The 18,822-nt window shown below is 37.0% G+C and overlaps 1 protein-coding gene across 1 annotated transcript in view; it reads left to right on the top strand.

Annotated features, from left to right (window-relative positions):
* Vps50 (vacuolar protein sorting 50) overlaps positions 1-18,822 on the top strand; it is a 664,618-nt gene that overhangs the window by 510,815 nt on the left and 134,981 nt on the right. The window contains exons 18-19 of the mRNA XM_090411754.1: positions 5,023-5,114; positions 17,344-17,370. Of these exons, the coding sequence (XP_090267880.1) occupies positions 5,023-5,114; positions 17,344-17,370 (119 nt within the window). The remainder of the gene's footprint in view (positions 1-5,022; positions 5,115-17,343; positions 17,371-18,822) is intronic.

The following is an 18,822-nucleotide window of genomic DNA, read 5'->3' as shown; positions in this document are numbered from 1 at the left end:
ACATCATCATCCAGTTCAACAGTACGTCATTTTAAAAACACTTACACACAGAGCCAGAGTCATTTTTTCTAACGATACAGCTCTGACCACTGAACTCCAATACCTGCGCAATACGTTCTTAGCCAACGGCTACAATCCCTACAAAATAGATAAAATACTACATAGGCCCATTACTCTGCCCTCCCCTAATACACAAGAATACAACATGACCATTTCTATTCCCTATATCAGAGGTACATTGGAAAAGATAGAAGTATTGTTGAAACATGGCCTTCGCACCACTTTCAAACCTCATGTCAAGCTGGCAAGTCTGATCCGCTCGCCTAAGGATAAACTTCACCCTTTAGCACACCCAGGAGTGTATGAAGTTCCTTGTGACTGTGACTTGGCCTATCATGAGCAAACAGGAAGATCAGTGAACATCCGACTAGAAGAACATGAAAGATACATTCGCTACCATTACTATGGCAAGTCGGAACTGGCAGACCACTCTTTGGACACTCCTTCACACAGGATTAGATGGAGGAAAACGAATGTGCTATTTAGGAGTCGTTATAGATCTGAAAGATTATTTTTTGAGTCAGCAATGGCTTTGAAGAATTCTCCCAACCTTAACAAATATGGTTGCATTAATTTGCCAAAAATTTGGGTGACGGTTATCCTAAGAAAAACTCCTGGATAGGTGCTTTTTTTTTCCTCGTTAGAGGGCACTAAAAATAAGACTTTAGATCTTTTGTCTTTTGTAATTATATTGTTTCACTCACTCACTGTCGCGTATACAAGTGTATTGTGCTCTGATGATGCCGAGTTGAAAATCAGTGAAATAAGCGTTAATAAAACATCTTTGTGATAAAAGTGTGTGTGGTGGTGTTAATACCGTGAAAAATAAGTCATGAATCTTTTTCTGTTTTCAGCATTATTTCTACGATGTGAGTAACAGGTTCTTTTATATGTTTTAGAGTATTGTCAACAGAAAGAGAAGAGATCATTCTTAAAATTATCAAGTTTTCAGGCAACCTTTGTTTAAGCTGTTTGAAGTGACGAAGATGAAACTGTCTTACTCTATTTCTGAAATTTTGCTCATCATTTTGTGTTATTTTCTTTTGTAACATCAACTCTGAAAATTTTTTTTCAAATCTGTAACCAAGAATTGGTTTGGAATCCAGTCATCAATTTCTGACTCTAGATTGACTGTGGATGATGGTAGTACTAACATATTAGCATTAGATCGAATCAAATGAGAAAGGTTTTCAAATAATCTCGTCTAATCTGCACTGTTAGATTCGAAAATTTTGTTAACTTGCTAAACTTGAACTAGAACAGGATTCAATAATATAAGGTACAAAAGATTCCTTTTATCTTTGTACATCTCTCACAAAATTTGAGCTTTGTAACATTTCTCAGTCACGCTCACAACTTTTAATTCCCACCACTGGCTGAGAATTCTGTCTACTGCAGGTTCAGTGGAGAGCCACCTCGTTGCACAGTTGCTTACAATTTTCAGAGGGGCATCATTTTCATTGATAGTTTGATACAGCTCTTTGTATGCTGCTTGTCTTGAAGAAGAATGTGAAAAAAACACTTATATGTTTTGGCAACTAAAAATTCTAATTTTCTTGGGAGAGATTCTGCACAAGTGTGAGACATTGCCAGTTGTAATGAATGGCATATACATCTAATTAAAATTAAGGAGGGAATATATGCCGTTATTTGTTCATAAACGCCAATATTGACATCAACCATAACGCTGCCGTTGTCTGTACCAATTACAGTGAGATTTTTAATGTCTAGTTTCTTGATCAAGAGCTCTTTTTTCAGTGCAGCCGCAATACCACTAGCATCATACTTTTCTAGAACACCGTTCTCAGAAATGTATGCATAATTTTGTTGAATTTCTTGCTATAATAAATGATGGCCATTCCTAAAATCTTATTCACTGTGATATCATTCAATTTTCATATATTAGCAAGCTGAAATTTTTATCTCCAATGTCTGCAATAGATCTTCAAAATGCTCACTTAGAATATTCTTTACAATTGCGGAGCACTTGGTTTGGTGCATTTTTACCTTTGGCATAATTTGACTGTCTGGGGTAATATTTTTGCAAAGATCTACTAGATGATCGCAACTATTGAATGATGAGTGACAACAAAGAAATAATACTAAACTGCCTTCAAACGTCCTTGTCTCATCAGACTTCTTCACAAGCATATTTGTAATAGGAACAGCCTTATATGGAACTGCAGCAAGATGTTTCTTAGTTTCACCATGCTTTACAAGCTGACAAAATTTAGCAGCTATATAACATCTGCAAAATTTAGTGGCCTTTTGTAGCGTCACTAGGAATTTCACACAGCCATTTACTAAATGTCCCCATTTGCAACCACTCCTAAATTTTTGCTTGTAAGCTTTATTTGTCTCTTTGCTCATTTTTGAAGGAAGGTATATAGTTCTTTACTGCAACAAATTACGTCTAGTTCTTTGAAAACTTCCCACTTGCTATCGTAACTACCAACCAGAACATTGTGTGACAGACTAACTTGTAGCGTTGCTATAAACTTCAAGGCGACAAAATGGCAGACTGTTGGGCCATGTGTCTGACTGACGTCATCGCACATTTGAAACGTGTATGATACTTTCACCAAACATGCTATACAATTCTTTATCAAATGTGAACATCTGGAAAACTTAAACAGTTTCTTTAAGAGTAGGTTATAAAAACAACTAAAAAGAGCTGAAACAAGTTCTGAAGGAACTAGATTTGGAGCTAGGTGCTTGATTAAAATTTTTGGAGCTAGGGAAGAAGAAAAGGAGCTAGATCTAGCTCCAAAAGAACTAAATTGGCAACACTAATTGCAAGAGTAATTATTATTATTATTATTATTATTCAGGCCTCCATGGAGTCAAAAGACTCATCGCAGGAGGTCCTTCTTAGGAAACACAAAGTCTATCAAGACTCATCGCGGGAGGTCCCTCCTAAGAAACACAAAGTCTATCATACCACTCCTTGAACTCATTGACCGTTCATGCTCTCACCACTCTATCAGGTAATGCATTCCACAGTTCAGCCGCCCTCCATGCAAAGAAACTACTCCTCACCCTCTTGCTCACAGCTTCCTTTCGTAACTTCCAGGGATTGCTCCTTGTCATCATTCCTTCCCACTGTTCAACCAAGCAAAAGCACACCCCAATGTCAACCCTGTAATCACCTCTCAACAGTTTAAAAGTCTTAATTGTACACCTCTTCTTCTATTCTACCAATCTCTGCAGTCCACATTCCCTCAGCCAATCCTCATACAGTCCTGAAACCATCTTTGTTATCCACCTCTGTAATTTATCCCCTTCAAATCCTGGGGACCAAATTTGAGAACAATAGTCTTAAGTGTGGTCTGATCAGTCCCTATATAATGGAACAATAACTCTTTTATCTCTGCAGGCCAGCGTCCTTCTCAGTATTGCAGCAATCCTCTGGGTTACCTTCATCACTTTTTGCAATATGTTCCCTGAATTTCAGTTTTCTATCAATCATCACCACACAGATCTCTTTTCTCCCCTACTTCCTCCAGTACAACTCCTCATGTCCCAAATCTCAAGACCTTACATTTTGCTGCATTAAACCAACACCTCCCCCATTCATTTGCCCATCTGTCTAGTTTATTCAAATCCTTTTGCATGGCCACCACATCTGCACTATTACTAATAACCTATCCCAGCTTCACATCATCCACAAATAGCTGAATATCACCCTGCAATCCACTGACAATGTCATTGATATAAAGGTTAAACAATATAGGTCCCGTTACTGAGCCCTGTAGGACCCCACTTGTAACCTTCTGCCTCCTTGATACTGCCCCACCATACACAACTCTCTGATACCTATCGGACAGACAATCCCGAATTCAGTTGACCAACCTGTCATCCAAGCCCATGTGCTGATGCTTTTTATTCCCCTACTCTCTCTTTTTTTTTGAGGGGGGGGGGTAAAAATTTCCCAGATACCTATTCAATTATTGAATAGGTACCTGGGTATGGTTTTCATGGTTTATGGTTCCTAACACTATATATCATTATCATCGGCCATTTCCTGATATGTATCCTCAGGGGATGTAGAGAATAGTTATGATAGTAAAGTTACACCATTACTAACTTCTGATCAACAATTTTCCTCCAAATTAATCTGCTATCTGTCAAAACTCCAACATTATCAGATATTTCCATCTTTTAAGGCACTTTTACTGTATCAATCCATCTACATCTTCCTCTGGGTCTTTTTCCTGCCAACCTTTTTCTTACCAAAGTCTTCCCATTACTTTTATTTAGCTAGTTTTATGCAGTCCTTCACTTTCTTATCTCTTTCTCTGTATTCTCTAAGAACAGAAGCTGACTTTCCATTTCCAGCACATGGACAGATAGTTGTTTGTAGATTTTCCCATTACATCAGAAATAATTTGAGTTGAGACATTGTGTAAATAGTTGGAAGATGTCAGGAGTGAACAGAATATCAACAAGTGCCATAACTTCATCTACATACTCATGATGTTATTCATTATTTTCTCAGCAGTTGAACCTATAACTATTGGCTTAAGAACTGTAAACAGTTATTTTCATTTGTAGCATGTTACAAATATGTAACAAGTATGTTACAAATTCTGTCTTGTTTCAAAATGTGTTGTCACTATATTAAATATGAAATTTTATTAAATTCTATCCAACAAGTGTGCAGCGATTACCTTGAATAATTTTAAATTTTCACTAAGATCCACATTAACAAATATCAATGAAAATCTCTCCTGCCACAGTGGAAATATATCATGGGTATGGATAGATGGATGAATAAAATGAATCTTATAGATGCTCGGACATTCTGCATATGTCTGAAAAAAAAAAAAAAAAATTAACACTTAGTTAATAGAAATTTCTACGTTAACGAAATCCTTAATTTTGGAATTATATAACTTTATTGAATGACCAAATGAAATTTTATTCTTCGAATATAATATGTTAGTTTTATGATATTTGCAGGTAAATATATGCAGATGATGAATGTTCTGAAACCAATTGCATTTGATGTCCTCATTTGCATGTCTCAGCTTTTTGACTATTATATGTATTCTGTAAGTATGAATTCTAATTCTTTATTTATTATATGTTAACTTTAAACATTATCTCAAACACTGTAAGATGCACCCCTGTGATTTAGTTTACATGTTCTAAACCTCATTCTGTGAATGAGATTTGTCTGTAGTTTCTATAGAAATGTGGATATAATACTATATTTGCATAATTGGCCTCTCATTTCCAAAAATAAAAAAATAATAATAATAACATAAATAATATTGTAGTGCAAGAATTTGTATTTCAAAATTCAGAAGTATGAGACTATTCTATACTGCTGGAGGTCTGTTACAACATGGATGAAATTTGGGAATTGCAGAGGCTAACAAAGACTTGAAGTTCAGAGAGCACATTGCAAGGATTGTAATTGTTAAAATTGCACAGTGTATGGGATCTGTGATAAATAATCACATATTCCACTATATAAGGCCTTAATTAAACCACACCTGAGCTGCCTTTCTAAACATGACACCGATACCAGTGCCTACGTTGTCTACAGATAATATGGGCCCACGTGTCAAACCGGAATGTTGCTGTATAGGAAGCAGTGGCTGCATAGTCTTAACAGATGATATACCGCTTCCATTTCAGTGACCTTGACACTAGAGCACATGTACCATAACAGTGTAAAAGCAACTCTGATTAGCCATACCTTTCCATGTGCGATGCATGAATAGTAATGATTGCAGTGACTAGACAGAATACAGGCTTTGAGTTATAATTCCATGGATGGTAGCATCTCATGGAAGCTGTCCTATATAACATGTAACCTAAAGGTCTGAGCCTGCACCTCTTGCAGCTATTAACTGTAGCTCTTTCCACTTTCAACTGCACCTGTGTCTGACAGTTTGAACAAGGACATGAGTTTTGATCCCTTTCAAAGCCTAAATTTATCTAAATTGCACTGTCTTAAACTTAGAACTTATATTCATTGTGGAGCCAAATATCCAATCAGAGAATAAGCATATTGTAAGAGTTGTGATTGTTAAAAGTGCATGTCATGTCGCGTTGGTGAATATAATGTGATCAGGAAATGGCTGTTTCACTATACGGGACCTGGATTAAAATACACACGTGGACTATTGTTTACAGATGTGGTCATTTGGTTTCTGTTGCTATGAGCTATTTTCTAGAGAATCCAGACCAAATAACTAAGGCAGTATGTACTCTGAAATGTTGATTATGGGGAAAGGTTTGAGGAAATGTAAATTGCAGAGATTAGTGGATAGTGGGGAAAAAATGATGATTGAAAATTATGTGTTGATAAGGTGTTTTGCCAGATTAATATAGAAGAGTTATTATTATTATTAACATTTGACCTCCATGAAGTCAGAGACTCATCGTGAGAGGTACACACTAGTGCACACAATGCTCGTCGAATCGTGCTTTAAAGTGATTCAATGTGTTTACACCCACAATACACACTCAGGCAATGCATTCCACTCACCAACCGCTCTCCATGCAAAGAACCTATCCTCACTTACCTGTTCACACCCTCTATGTGAACAAATGAGTGAATGAGGAGTTCTTATATGTCTCAATCATATTCCCCCCCTCTTCCTCCTATTCACAAGGCTCTGCAATTTACATTCTCTCAATCTATCCTCGTACTCCACATTCCAAAGACCACTGACTACCTTTGTAAATCTTCTCTGGACCCTTTCCTACATATTCTCGTCACCATGAAAACCTGGCAACCAAATCTGTGCACAATAATCCATATGAGGCCTGATCAAGGCCTTATACAATGGAATCATAACCTCTCTATTTCTGCATGTCAGGGTCCTCTGCATCATTGCCATTATCCGATGTGATGTTTTCACAACTTGTGCAATGTAGCACCTGAATTTCAGATCCTTGTTCACCATCATCTCTCTCTCATCTCTTCCACTTCTGTTAAAGATTCCCCACCAAGTGTATACTTTGCATCTCATCGTTGCTTACCAAATTTCAAAACCTTACACATTGCAACATTCAACTGATAGTTCCACTTACCTGCCCATTCATGCAACCTATTCAAGTCCTCTTGTAAGGCAATAACATCTGATTAACTCTGCATTGCTCTCCCCAGTTTTGCATCATCTACAAACAACTGCAGCTGGATATCACTAGTTAAACCCAATATCATTAGCATACAAATTGAACAATAATGGTCCCCAAAGCTGACCCTTACAGCACACCGCTAGTGACCTTTCTCTTTCGGGATACCGCACCCTCATATACAACTTCCTGATACATATCTGACAGCCAGTCAATGATCCAACTCAGAAGTCTGTTATCCAATCCCATCTGTTTCAATTTTTTTAAGGGCTTGTCATGTGGCAGTCTATCAAAAGCCTTTGCAAAATCTAAGTACACCACTGTATATGTATCTCCCCTGTCCAACGTATTTGTTACCTTTCTGTATCCTACTTCTCACCAATCTCTCCAGGACATTCACCATAACTCCAGATAAACAGACTGGTCTATAATTTGAAGCTACAGCCTTATCACTACATCTATGTAGTTGAACAATTTTATCCTCCTTCTACTCCCTTGAAACCTGTGCTGTTGTAAGACTCTTATTTAAACAGGCATGCCACTGCTACTGCCAATTCCCTGGAACATTCCCTTAAGATGTGTGGTGATATGTCATCAAATCCTATTGCCTTATTGACATCAAGGTTATTTATTTTCTCAAACACCTCCTGCTCACTCACAATTAAGCCATCCTCTCCTATGTTCCTCTACACTTAATTTCCTCATGATTCCATCCTGATCAGGATGAAACAACCTTATAAATGGATCACTGAATACCTCAAGAAGTCTTCTCCAGCAGTTACCATTCTGCCACTTTCATCCCTTAACTTCTTTTTACGTGACCATTCTTCCTTCTACTTGCCACATATCTAAAAAACTCTCTAGGGTTTTTCTTTGCCTGATTTGCCAGTTTCTGCTCATATTCTACCTTTGCTTTCCTTACTGAGTCACTCTCCTGGCTTGTTCTTTATACTCTTCATGTGACTGATTATTACCATCATTCATCTTGTACTTCCAACAAAGTACTTTCTTTTTCCAGGTTTCATGCTTAAGCTCCACATTGATCCATTTTACACCTACCTTATTCAGCTTTTGGCCTTTGGAATACATTCGCACATTGATGTTGTTATGTATTTCTTTGTGAATTCCCATGCAGCATTTATTTCCTTACTGCTGAACTCCTCGTTCCATGTTATAGCTCGAAGCTATCTCCTAAGCTTGTCATAATCACCAGCCTTATAATTCCACATGTATCCTTTCCTCACAAAAGTCTGCAAATGATTAGCCACAACACAGGTGATTATTTTGTGATCACTTTCACCAACTGGAGGAAAGTGTGAAACCCCTTTAACAATTACATCCTCTGATGAAATGATGAGATCTAGAACTCTTGATACTCGCGTGCCCTTCTTTATGTGCTGCCTGAGATAGTTATCTCTCAGGAACTCGAGAAATTCATTTTCCTTATTCCCAAATGCTATCTCTTCATCCGTCTAAGATGGGTTGAGTCTTCTCTAGCAGAATCTTCCAGTCTTCTCTATTCCTTGCTGTTCGAAAAAGTTCCTTATATGTTCTGCATCCCGAGATGTTCTTTATTAATTTCAGCCAGGTAATTCTTGGTCTTCAGGGTCTTCTTTTTTCAGTTCGAAAAGTATTGATTAGAACGTTAGGAAGTCTGTCTGCGTCCATGCATACAGTGTGGCCAAACCATCTCAGTTGTTGTTTTCTAATTTTTTCTATTATTGTCTTTTTATACAATAATTCTTGTCTGACTGTGATGTTTGTTTTCTTTTCTATCCAACTTGTTCTATTTATTTTTCTTAAGCATTTCATTTCAAATCTCATTTCAAATTTCTCCTCTCTTTTGTTAACTGTCCATGCTTCTGCTCCATAGATGACCATTGGTATAATTATTGCTTCATATAATTTGATTTTAGCTTGCTTAGATATCTTGTTTGTTTTCCAGATTTTCTGTAATTTTCCCATGGTGGTCCATCCTATCGCTATTCTGTGTTTGATTATTTTGAGTTCATCTATTGTTTCTGTTAGTGTTGATCCTAGGTATATGAAGTTGTCTACTTGTTCTATTTGTTCTCTGTTTAGGGTGGCTGGGATGGTAGTTCCGTTCCTCCCTATTTTCATCACTTTTGTCTTTTGTGTATTTATTGTCATGTCATATGTTTTACAGGTTTCGTTTAGCTTGTTTATCAACTTTTGTAGTTCGTTTGGGGTTCTTGCAATAAGGACGAGATCATCCGCATATTTCATATTATTTATGTTTAAACCATTGACATTGATTCCAGGCTCATTGTCTATTGCCTTCTTTACAACATCTTCTAAATATGTGTTGAATAGGCATGGGGATAATGAGCATCCTTGCATTACTCCTTTTTGGATCTCTATGAGTTCTGTTGTGAGTGTGTCCTTTTTTAATTATTGCATTTGTCTTAGAGTAATATTTTATCAGAAACTGTATTATATATTTGTCTATTGCTTTTTCTAGTAGAATTTTAAGAAGGTTTTCTCTGTTGATGCTATCGAAAGCTTGTTTAAAGTCCACAAAACAACAATATAGTTCTTTATGGTCTTCCCAGCTGAACTCTGCTAGTTGGTGCAATGTGAAAATTTGGTCTATTGTTGAATAGTTTCCTTTCTTGTTCTATACCTATCATTTCTTCATAGGTGTTTTTTTAATCTATTTTTTATAATTCTTACGAATATTTTATAGGTGTGGGAGAGTAAATTGATTGGTCCTTTCAAATTTGAATTTACTACGGTGTATTACCGTGGCTTTCTTCCGCCGTATTCTGTGGCGTGTATCCAGAGCATGATCTGCAAGACCAGAGTGACAGTACTGGTGAAACCGGATGTAGTCCTTGTGTTCTGAAATTCTGATATTTGCTGTCCTGCCTATTTGGCCAAAGTAAGACAGCTTACAGCTGCAAGGGACCTGGTAAATACCAGGTAGATCTAGGGGAAGTGGTTGGTCTTTAGTGGAGCAGATAAGGGACGCCAATTTTCTATATGGTCTGTAACACAAGGTTAAGTCATGTTTTTTTAGGATTTTGGTAATTTTTTCCGAGGTGCCTCGGATGTAGGGAATGGTAATGGATGTAGAGTAATCCTTATTGTGAAGGGGGGGGGGTTGTGGTTCACTGGTTTTTGGGGGGTAGCCATTGGCTGAGAAAGCGTTGAGGATGTGGTTTAGATCAACGTAGCAAAGCCATGTGGTTGGTTTTTGTGGGGCAGAGTTTAAGGCTTTCTCTTCAAAGGTCTCCATAAAGAAGTTGGCCAAGGGTAGGGAGAGTGGTGAACCCATGGCTGTCCCCTGTATTTGTTTGTAGAATTTTCCCTGCCAAATGAAATAGCCTGAGTTCATTGTGAACTGAAATAAGGCTGAGATATCGGGAGGAACTTTGGTTTGGATGAGCTCTAAGGTTTCCTTGAGTGGGACATTTGTGAATAAGGAGGAGATGTCAAAACTGACCATTATGTCAGTATGTTGGAGTGCAAGGTTTTCTATGCTGGCTTTGAAGTGGGCTGAGTTTTTTTATGTGTGATGGTGTGTTGCCAGTATAGTGTGTGAGCACTTTGGCCAAACGTTTAGCTAATTTGTATGTGGGGGAATCAATGCCATCCACTATGGGACGTCGTGGCATATTTTCTTTATGTATTTTTGGGGGAGTCCATATATACAAGGGGGGGGGGGTATGGAGTTCCTGTGAAGGTGGCAACGTGACGTTGCCGAAATTTTGAAAATATAGATTAAAATTTAATTTAATTTATATGCTGTGTACATTGTAAATTCCTAAAATTATTTAATAAGCATAACATATCGATATAATAAGTGTTACTGAAACAAAGAAGACAAAAACAGGTGAGATTATTCTAAGGAACAGATTTTATATGCAAGTAATAATGATCAGTGAAAATAAAGAGTACTTATAGCATTCAACACTAAATATGAGTTTAATCTTCCTGAATGGCAGTCAATATCAAGTACAGTGATGTGGGCAAATATTTGAATAGAGAATTGACAGTGAGACTTATTTGTGCCTAAAGAAGAAGTGGAGAAAGTTTTCAAAGCTGTGGAGAAGGCAGCTGACACAAAGAAAAAGAAAAAGTTGGTCCTTGTTAGTAAATCTAAAACATCAGTCTGAAATTATTACCAGACATAAAGAAATGTTTTGTGAAAATTTGGAGAAAAGAGCAAAGCTAATAAGACTCAGGCCATATTAAGAGAGTGAATAATATGGTAAGGAAGGCGAAACTGGAATATGAGAAGAGATTGGCACTAAGATCCAAAGAAAATCCTAGGGAATTTTTTAGCTATGTGGCCAGTAGGAGAAGAAATGATTGTGGAAGAATGACATTGTGGGATAAAAATGGGAATAGAGTGACTGATACAGAGGACATAGTAGAATTGTTCAATGAACACTTTATTGGAATATTTCATCCTGGAGAAGTAGGTTATGATAATGCAGGTTCGAGGTTTAGAGGTGCAAGAGGAGAGTGTGTTCCAAATATTGAGTACCCCACATGTCAGTAAAGCTGTGGGACTGGATGGTATTTCACCACAGGTTTTGAGAGAATGTGCTAAAGAACTGGCAGCTTTATTGACCTGGCTTTTCAATGAAAGTGTGGCTACGGGAAAGGTACCCAAGGAATGGAAGGAAGGTAAGATAGCGCCAATGTATATAGATAGCAGACTGGAAATGTCTAATTATAGGCCACTTTTGGGTTTCATCAGTAATTAAGTTCTTGATGAAATTAGTGAGGGACCATATACAGCATTGGGCAGATAATAGTGTAGATACAACATCCATGCAAGAGGATTTGAATAAACTAATAAACAAATAGGGGTTATTGGTGTAATGCAGCAAAATGTAGTCTTGAAGTTTGGGATACATTGATGGGTGATGATTGATAGAAAACTGAAATTCAGGGAACATATTGCAAAGGTGGTGAAGGTAACCCAGAGGCAACATCCTCGCGCATTCTTCGCCGCCAAAAAGTAATTTATCATATGCCCAACGTACAGCTCTCCTGAAACTACGTAAAGAAAAAAGTATCGTCATCACCAGAGCGGATAAGGGTAATGCCACAGTCATTCTTAATACCAGTGAATACAATCGTAAAATGAACATTATCCTCCGCGATCGCGCTACCTACATCCCGCTAGAACACGACCCCACAAAAACACAAGCTAAGAAACTAAAAATCTTACTCAAAAAAGTATCTTCTTGGCCCCCTGACGTCACGAAAAAACTTAAACCTTTCCGCTCCCATCCCCCCCCCCCCCGAATATACGGTTTACCAAAAATTCACAAACCCAATTCCCCACTCAGGCCTATAGTAGATGCCACCAATGCACCTTGCTATAGACTTATCTAAACAGCTGGCCAACTCTCTGATCCCCCTCACCGGAAGGTCCCCTTCCTATATAAAAAACTCGACCCACTTTAAAGCCCTCACAGAAAATTTAACCTTGAATAAAACAGACATATTGGTAAGCTTTGATATCTCCTCTTTGTTTACCAATATTCCCTTAATTGACACCTTATCTCTCTTAGAAAGCGTTTTTCCCTCTGACATCTTAGATCTCTTTTCCTTTGCCATTAACTCTGGGTATTTCTCTTGGAACAACAAAATCTATAAGCAGATAGAGGGAACTGCCATGGGTTCCCCCCTCTCACCCCCCCTTGCCAACTTCTATATGGAAGATTTCGAAAAACGAGCCATAGACTCAGCCCCACTCAAACCTTCTATCTGGCTAAGATATGTAGATGATGTGTTCTCTATTTGGCCTCATGGCCCAGACACGTTAGACTCCTTCCTCAGTCATCTCAATAGTTTACATCCAAAAATCCAGTTCACTATGGAAAAGGAAAAGAACAATTGTTTATCCTTCCTAGACACCTTAGTCACACGTCTGCCTAATGATACACTTACCTTTACCGTATACAGAAAACCCACACACACAGGCAGATACATTCACAAACTCTCCCACCACCACCACCCCTCTCAACAATATGGCATTATTAAAACCCTTACCAAGAGAGCCCACAATCTTTGTTTCAGTGGAACCGCCCTCACTACTGAGCTTAACCACATACACAGCACTTTCCTCTCCAATGGCTACAGCGATCACAGTATCAAAAAAATAATCAAATCCTCCCCCATTCCCTGTCCTTCTCGTCAACAAGATTTTAAAAATGCCATCACCATACCCTACATCCGTGGCACATCCGAAAAAATAGCCAAGATACTAAAAAAGTACAACCTACACATGGCATATAAGCCCCACCGCAAACTTGCTACCTTTATCCGTTCTATGAAAGATCAGCTCCCTCCTCTCTCTCTGCCTGGAGTTTACAAAGTACCCTGTTCCTGTAAGCTGGCGTACTTTGGACAGACAGGCAGATCAGCATCCATCCGTCTAGAGGAACACAAGTCGTACATCTTCAAACACAACTATGGCCATTCAGGCTTGGCTGACCATGTTTTGGACACCACCCACAGGGTATCATGGAAGAAAACCACCATGCTCCACCACAGCAAATTCAAGAAAGAGAGACTTTTCTTAGAAGCAGCAGCAGCTCTCAAAAACCAACCAAATCTCAATAAATACGGTTGCATTAAGCTTCCGAAGATTTGGGAAACACTCATCACCAGAGTTCCCACCTTACATTCCAGGCCAAATACTACTGCCCTTAGAGGGCGCTCTACCTAGATAGGACTTTATTATCACCCACGTGGTTGGGCTTAGTATTGTTTGTTATTTGTGTATATGTTACATTAATTGTTTTTGTAATCCCCGTAGATGTCCTAGTGACTAGGACGAAATATAGGAAGTATTAAATTCTATTTTAATTCTTTTTGAGTGTTGTAAAAAATCTATTAAGCCTCCAACATGATGTCCTCACAGCACTTAAGCCTCTACACACGTACACAAACCACACTTAGACTATTTTTCTCAGATTTGGTCCCCAGGATTTGAAGGGGATAAATTAACTGTGGAAAGGGTACAGAGGTGGATAACAAAGATGATTTCAGGACTGTACAATGTTAGTTATGAGGATCGGCTGAGGGAATGTGGACTGCAAAGTTTGGTAGATAGAAGAAGGTGAGGTGATATGATTGAGACTTTTAAACTGTTGAGAGGTGGGTGTGGGGTTGATGCTCAGGAGTTCTTTCGCTTGTGGAACAGCAGAAGGGTAGATAACAATGGACCATCCCTGGAAGTTGCGAAGGGAGGCTGTGAGTGGGAAGGTGAGGATTGGTTTCTTTGTGTGGATGGTGGTTAAGCCGTGGAATGATTGCCTGATGGAATGGTAAAAGCAAGAATGGTCAAGGAGTGAGTTGTATGATGGACTTTGTGTTTCCTAGGAGGTACTTCCCACAATGAGTCTTTTGACTCCATGGAAGCCTGAATAATAATAATAAGAAGAAGAAGAAGAATAGTAAGTACCTGCTAGATTTCTGTTCAGGACAGAGACTAGTCATTACTAAAACCATGTTCCACATAAAAATGTGCACAAATTCCCATGGAAAGATGACAAGAAAAGCCTCATTGTTCTTGTAGATTGATGGATTAGAACACAAGAATATACATGATATTTGAAATAAGAAATGATGATCATTTAGTTCTGAGCAAGATAAAATTTACCATACTGAAAATTTTGTAAGAAAGTTTTCAAAAGAATCAAAGTTGAGCAGCTTTCAGAAGTGAACTGTAGACTCAAATACATAAACATTATTCAAGAAAAAATTAAACAGTTTTAAACAAGAAGCATACTTTGGAGATTCAGTGGCAGACCCTGAAGAAAATATTGATTGATTCAGCCAGAGAAGTAAGTGATGCGGTTTGTCTGTAAGGGGGAAAAAAAAAAAAAGAACTCCATGGTGGGCTCAAGAAGTTTAAAGAATCAATGGGGGAAAAAAAAAAAAAACATATCAAACATTCCTAGCAAATAATTTTACCTTATGCTGAGAGAAAATACAGAGAAAAATGTAAGAAAGTGGTGCACTGTACAAAACTAGCTAAACAATATTCATGAGAAGACTCTGGTAAGAATATAGAAAATAAATATCAGGAAGGCAGCAAACTATTCCAGAATTTATTGAAAATGCTCTGAAATGGAGGAAGGATTACAGTTAAAGGAATCAAAGATAATGATGATGACATGAAGACTGAAGATAAAGATATTCTAGATGTCTGGATATTTGAAAATTTTAAATGAAAGAAGCAGTAATTGCACAGTGGTAGAAAACATTCAAAAGGAGAATGCAGTCAGGAGTACATATCAATACTTGAAGCAGAAAAAGCCATGAAAAACCTGAAATATGGAAATGCTTCTGGGGTAGATGATATTCTATCAGAAATGCTCAGATATGGAGGTACAAAAGTTATATAGTGATTAATATGATGCATTCTTCAGAAGGCCTGGTCAGAGGGTTGAATTCCAGATAATTGAAGAAGAGCTCTTAATGTACCCATCCATATAAAAAGGGAAATGAAACTGAATGTGACAGTTGCAGAGGATTTTTCCTGTTGAATATTCCTGGTAAGATTTTACATAAGTATTTGAGAAAAGGTTAACAAAATTGTGGAAGTGAAAGTTAGATAAGAACAGGCTGCTTAGCCTGAGTACAGGCTAAGCAGAACTTGCCAGTATCAGATTTTCTCTTTAAGACATAGTTAAGAAATCATGGAAATATAACAAGAATCTATATTTAATTTTTGTAGATCTGGAAAAGACATATGACAAGATGCCAAGAGAGAGAGAGAGAAAGGCTTCAAAATGCTGCAATTTGGCTGAGTGGGACATTATATAGAGCAATACATTGTCTGTGTTCGAGTTGTAATTCAGCATGTAGAACTGAGAGAGGTACAGGAAGATGATTTGATGTTAAATCAAGTGTGAGACAAGGGTGCACATTATCTCCACTGTTATTCATCATCTGTGTGGATCACATTATGTAGGAAAGTGGCATTAAACTTTATCAGAATTGGATATGTTAATGTCAATTCTTTACCTTATGCAGATGATATTATGCTACTGAATAAATCCACTGCAAGTTTGTAGTATTTACTGATTAAATTGAAAATAATTGCTGCAATAAATTTGGTAGCAAAATTATCAACAAAAAAGACAAAGACTATGAAAACAAACGGGAATGTTGAAATACTTCAGCAATGTAGGTTCCATTTTTAGTGAATATGGCAATTTAAATGTGGAAATAGACAACAGAATTTATCAACGTTTGTATGATAGCAAGCAGGCTGAATAAATTTTTATTGAATAAGAGAAAATTAGTCACATCACTACACTAGCTGTATATAAGATGGTGTTCAAACCAATTTTAACATATGGATCCAAGAGTTTGGTTAGAAATAAAACACTTGATCAAAGGCTGGATACCACAGATATGAGACTACTGAGAAAGATTATGGGGAGGAGAGGGGAGAGGATGGCATCTGTGCCATAATCATATTAAAAACAAAAGGATATTTGGGAGGAACTTTGCATTGTTAGCATTTAGCATTATGCGAGCAGTGCTAATCTCAAGTTGTATGGTTGCTTAATGAGAGAAGAAAGGTTAGCAAAACAAGTGTGCTTTGCCAGGTTTGTAGGGAAAAGACCCTGAGGAAGACCATCATCTGTATGGATTTATGCAATAAGATGTGCCTTTGAAGACTGAAATATAAGATCTGACAATATTGGAGTTCTCACAGATGAATTTAGAGGTAAATTGTTGTAAGTAGTAAGTTATTAATTATGTTAACTTTTCATATATTACCATCATAATATCCTGTCTCTGTCAAGGGTACATATCAGAAATATGATGATGACAGTGGATGTTTTTAAACTGTTTTCTCAATACACCATATTTCCATGTGACTGTAATAAAGGTGATGTATTTAAAACTCCCAAAGTATCATTATTAGCCTTCAATTATCTCACCATGTAACTTTCATTACTGGAAAAATAATTACTTTACTCTTTATGTTGTTTTAACAGTTGATTGTTGTTCACTCAAGAATGAGCCTGTGGTGATGAAATATTTTTGATATTGTTTCTATAGATTTGTTTGCTTTATTAACTATGTACTGTGTGTAAGTTGCTGTTTTTCTTTAATTTGTAAATATTTTGTTATGATTTTATTTTTTGTATTAATTGTGTTTTGTTTGTTCTGTTGTTTTAGGTATATACTTTTTTTGCAAGAGAAGTGGTGAGTATCAGATAAGTTTTTTTCTTAATCCCTTATAAGTTATCAGTTTTTCCTGTTGTTAGAACACACCTTCAAGTAAAATCTGCAATATAGTGTAATGCTTTACTGAGGTTTTATTCTATCTTCAAATTCTGTCCATAATGTGAAGAATTTAATGAATATACTAAGTTGGGCATTGTTAAGGGGTCTCAAGTAAAGGTAGAAGACTGTTTCTTTCTATAAGTTTTGCATTTACTTCTTACAAAAGCAGATTTAGTTTACAGACAGAGAAGATAATGCATAAAAACGGAAAGTTGTAGATTTTATTATCAAATTACTGTGAAGAGACAACTGTTGGTTAGTGATTAATGTGGCTTCTTATGATAGAAGTTGGAACAGTCACATTTTGTCAATAGTTTTCTTCTGGGTTTGTTATTTAGAATCTATATGTATAGATTCTAATTTGGCATTTCTACTGACTCCATCAACCCATCCCAAAGTAATTCTTTGTGCTGTACAATTCCAGGGGATATTTGTGTTACTGATTTGTTACAATTAAACTATACTCATTATTTAAACTTTGCCAGCAATGGAGAAGGCATGATGTGAATGACCACCCCTGCTGTTCGGTACTATGCACCTGTTGGTAGCTGATGTGCTGTTTTCTGTAATATGTAATTTAAGTTTTTATTTGACTCCAAAGAAAACATCTTCCAATTATTTACCTGTTGTCTTATGTGTAAGATATACTTAAAATTGAATTTTAGAACAAATATAATCATCTTAATGATGGGTATCTTGATTTTTTTTAACCAAAAAACTAATGTAATAAAAAAATAACTAACACTGGGTTTATAGGTCATAATTATTTAATAAAACCTACTATTTTTGTCACTTAAACTAGTGGCTTCATATGGGTTAAGATGAACACCCTAACCTAGATGAAGCCACTAGCTTAAGTGGTGAAACTAGCAGGTTTTATTAAATAATTATTACCACCTATAAACCCAGTGTTAGTTATTTTTTATTACATAATCATCTTAATATTCACTGTAATATTTAAGACTACAGACAATTACATTATCATCATTATTATTATTATTTGGAACCTCCATGAAGTCACAAGACTCATCACAGAAGGTTCTATCATACCACTCCTTAAACCCATTCACTGACTGCATATTTACCACCTTATCAGGCAGTGAATTCTGTGGGCCAACCACCCTCCATGCAAAAAAATCCACTTCTCACTCTTGTACTCACCACCTTTCAGACTTCCATGGATGGCCTCTTGTCTTTTTTTTTTCTCCTTGTTCTGCTGTATGAAATATCTTTCCACTATCAGTCCTGTACCTCTCATCAGTTTAAATGTCTTGGTCATATCACCCCTTCATATTCTATCCACCAATCCATGTAGTTTGCATGCCTTCACTCTATCCTCATAACTAACATTGTACAGCCTGCCATTTTGGG

Source organism: Typopeltis vanoorti, chromosome 22 (assembly GCF_054136105.1).
Source record: "Typopeltis vanoorti isolate ZY-2024b chromosome 22, IOZ_Tvanoo_1.0, whole genome shotgun sequence".
Taxonomy (NCBI): domain Eukaryota; kingdom Metazoa; phylum Arthropoda; class Arachnida; order Uropygi; family Thelyphonidae; genus Typopeltis; species Typopeltis vanoorti.
This window is presented reverse-complemented; position numbering and strand designations above follow the sequence as displayed.